The sequence below is a fragment of the Wasmannia auropunctata genome, unplaced genomic scaffold (assembly GCF_000956235.1).
Source record: "Wasmannia auropunctata unplaced genomic scaffold, wasmannia.A_1.0 LD320605.1, whole genome shotgun sequence".
Taxonomy (NCBI): domain Eukaryota; kingdom Metazoa; phylum Arthropoda; class Insecta; order Hymenoptera; family Formicidae; genus Wasmannia; species Wasmannia auropunctata.
The window spans coordinates 8,213-11,875 of record NW_012042285.1 but is presented as its reverse complement, the minus strand read 5'-3'; the positions used below and the strand labels follow the sequence as shown (position 1 = coordinate 11,875).

General features: G+C 27.6%; 1 protein-coding gene across 2 annotated transcripts in view; it reads right to left on the bottom strand.

The window, feature by feature from the left end:
* Positions 1–341: 341 nt before the first annotated feature.
* LOC105460508 overlaps positions 342–3,663 on the bottom strand; it is a 5,379-nt gene continuing 2,057 nt past the window's right edge. The window contains exons 2-5 of one of the 2 annotated variants that reach the window (XM_011706959.1): positions 2,705–2,942; positions 2,323–2,480; positions 1,846–1,946; positions 342–479 (exon numbers count right to left, since the gene is read on the bottom strand). In XM_011706959.1, coding sequence (XP_011705261.1) covers positions 392–479; positions 1,846–1,946; positions 2,323–2,480; positions 2,705–2,942 — 585 coding nt within the window. In that variant the 3' untranslated portion in view covers positions 342–391. The remainder of the gene's footprint in view (positions 480–1,845; positions 1,947–2,322; positions 2,481–2,704; positions 2,943–3,663) is intronic. The other variant, XM_011706960.1, reaches the window with a different exon arrangement.

Genomic DNA, 3,663 nt, shown 5'->3' with positions numbered 1-3,663 from the left:
GTGTGTGTGTGTGTGTGTGTGTGTGTGTGTGTGTGTGTGTGTGTGTGTGTGTGTGTGTGTGTGTGTGCGTGCGTGTGTGTGCGCGTGTGTGCACTGTAATCACAAATAATTTTGAAAAAATATTAACAATACTTAAACTCTTACATATGTATATAGCGAATATAGCGATTTCCAAATAATGTTCCCTTATAGAAAAGTATTACTGAACTACCGACCAAAATATTACTGGCAGTAATTTACAGTAATTTATTACTGAATATCTTTTAGTAGTTTCAGTAATATTTTTCTAAGTATTAACTACTGAAAGATATTCAGTAATAAATTACTGTAAATTACTGCCAGTAATATTTTGGCCGGTAGTTTCAGTAATACTTTTCTATAAGGGTTGTCTTCAAATGATATCAATTACTTCCTTGTTATCTTGGAATAATTTTCTTCTTTTACGTAAGATGACCTTATCAACCTCTAAGTCAAGTAATCTTAAAAAATTATAATTATAAGTTATTATATAATAATTATATCTAAATCACTGTATATACAGGATGAAGCATTTAAAACAGACCACTTGAATAACTTGTCTGTTATTTTTAATAGAAAGATAAATGTTAAACAAAAGTTGCTTGGTTTTGAAGGAGACATAAAATGGTACTATTGGTTTGACCTTAGGTAGCATTGTCAAGATCAGATAAAGGTCACCTTAAATTTTTTAATGGAATCCCTCATTTTTTTATTGCACATACAGACGTGCGCTATTTAATATTTTACTATTTAATATTTTACTTGCCATTACTCTATTAGCCTCAATACAAATGTCAAAATACAATGACAGCCGCTTATTACACAAAGTAAGTGCAGCGAGACAACCAATCGGCATCACGGAAAAGCGATAACAATAAAGAGAAATGCAAGTAATCGACTTTACATGCACTTTTTTTAGCTAGGAGATTCTTCTGTATCTTATATATCTCGAAAGCTTTTCAAAACACTATAATAAAATATTTTTCTATTAAACACTTTTCGAGTTATTAATCTTGAAAGTTAAAGTACCGCCGACATTAGCATTATCCAAAGCGTCCGAACCTAAAACCTTTTGAATGTTGTTCAGGATCATGACCTTGACAACATATATCAAGGTTAAGGCTATTAAAGGTTCTTGCTCTTATTTTCATTTTTGAAAATTTTTATTTTTTGAAGAAAAAGGAGAATAATCTCCAATGGTCATGACTTTGACGTATGTTGTCAAGGTCATAATCCTGAACACCATTCAGAAGATAATGCTAATGCCGGTGGCACTGTACATACCTTTCAAGCTTTATAACTCAAAATTTATTTAACTAAAAAGTACTTTATTATAGTGCTTTGGAAAGCTCTTGACATCTGCTACTAGATTCTAGAATAAAAAATTGAGTGTTCCATTAAAACAAATAGATGTGACTTTGACCTTGGCGACACCACCCAAGGTCACAGTAATACTACTATCGAATCTGCCCCCTAAAACCCTAAAACTTTTATCCAAAACATTTTTTTGGTAAAAAGCGTAGGAAAAGATATTTGGAATGGGACATTAAAATGGCCCACCCTGTATATATATATGTATTTTTTTTTTTCAAATTCTCAGATTTTAAAACAATGCACTTTTTGAAGAAATTTTTTAATATTACATAATTATAACATGTTAAAAAAATCTTTATACCTTAAAACATTATTTTATATTTTGCTGTATACTTGAAATTTTCAGGATATTAAAGTTATTTTCAATAAAAATTTAATAAATATCTAAATGTATCTAATAATAATAATAATAATATCTAAAAAGTCATCTAAAAGTAAAATAATTTTTCTTACTCGTCATGTAGTCTTTCTTTCTGTTTCGTATTTTCTTCATTTATCAAAGCAGGATGTTTCTTTATATTCTTACGTTTATCCTTTCTTATTACATTTTGTTCCTTTAGAATAAACAAATGATCAAAGATATTAATAAGTTTATAAAAATAGTTGAGTAAATAAATAATTATGAACTTGTAGTTATTATATAACATTTTAAGTTATATAGAATTTAATGAATAAACTTAAGGTGGTTTTATCGTGTAAGTCCCAGTCAAAAGTTAGTCACTCCATATGACTAATAATTCAATAAAAACAAGCGTAATTCAATAAAAACATTTCGCATAGACTGTACATATGCGATTGTGTGCCGTTTATGTCAACATGTCGACAACGTCACACTATCGAGTTGGCGTTGAGCGATAAAACCACCTTAATAAATAATGAACGTTAAATGAATTTTTTAATAAATAAATATTATAAAAAAATAAATTATACCGGAAGCGATTCCGCATGTATATTTTCCAAAAGATATTTGTATTTAGAAATTCCATCCTTGTGATATTTATCTTGTAACATTAATTGCTGTTTGTGATTATCTCTAAGCTGTACTATTTGCGCGCGTAAATGATTGATTTCGTCCTGTAATGCAGAAACTGCTTCGAAATTAATTTTTCTATATTTTTGGTTGTTCTTACTCTTATTAATAAATTTTCATATTAAGATTTTTCTTGATATAATTAGCATTATGTAACTAATTTTCTTACGAAATTCGGCTTGTGAAATTCTTAAAGTATTTTTGTAAAAAATTTGAAGTTAATTGCAATTTTAATTTTGTATACAAAACGAAATATAAATCAGTTAAAATTTTTATTTTTACCTTTGACACTGTTTAAGAGTGCAACATGATCGCGTTCACGTTGCATATCGGTTAAACTATAATCCAATTCTTTGTTTCTTTTTTTTAGATTATCCAAGTTTGCCTTATACTGATCCTCGAGTTTCATAAACCAACAGAGCATGTTCTTTAGTTTATTTTTCATTTTTGCTGACTGTTCGCGCTCAAATTCTAAAGACTTTCGTTGCTTTTCACTAAAAACATATAACGCAGAAAATTTCTGCCACGTACGAAAATCTTATTACTTTTTATCCCTTTGTCAATAGTCAATACAATTTATCAGATTCTTAAAGAGTTTGAACATTTTAACAGAAAACTCGTTTGAAATATAGAAATTTTCCCATTTATGAACATTTTTGTAAAATATTATTTTGCGCAAGTTTTTGTCATGGATGAAAATGTTATTCATAAGTCTTGTACCGAAATAGTATAAAGTAGAATAAAATAAAGTACAATATTTCAATTATTTATTTTTTTTCTATATAAAAATTATGTGTAGCAAAAACAATTTTTATTTCAGAAAAAATATTTAATAAATATTTATAAATATAAATATTTAAATATTTAATATTTGATTACTTACTACATTATGATTACGAGGTATTGCGAAACTATCAGGATTCATATTATGGAACTGTTTGAAATTAGATTCCGATTAAAATTGTTTAATTATATCCTAAATTTGTATTGTGTTTTTAGGAAAAACGGAATAATTTCGATCGGAATACATTTTAAACAGTTACTGTAATACGTAACTTGCAGTTCTATAATACATATGATTGACAACCCAAGGAGAACAGAAAAGTCAAAATAATATCAATTTGACGTCAAATTGACCGAATTTACGTCACTTTTTACATCATGATTAAAATCTCGATTTCAAATGACTAAAGAATGACTTTATATTGACTTTTTTTTATAGTGTCGATCTTTTTGATTTT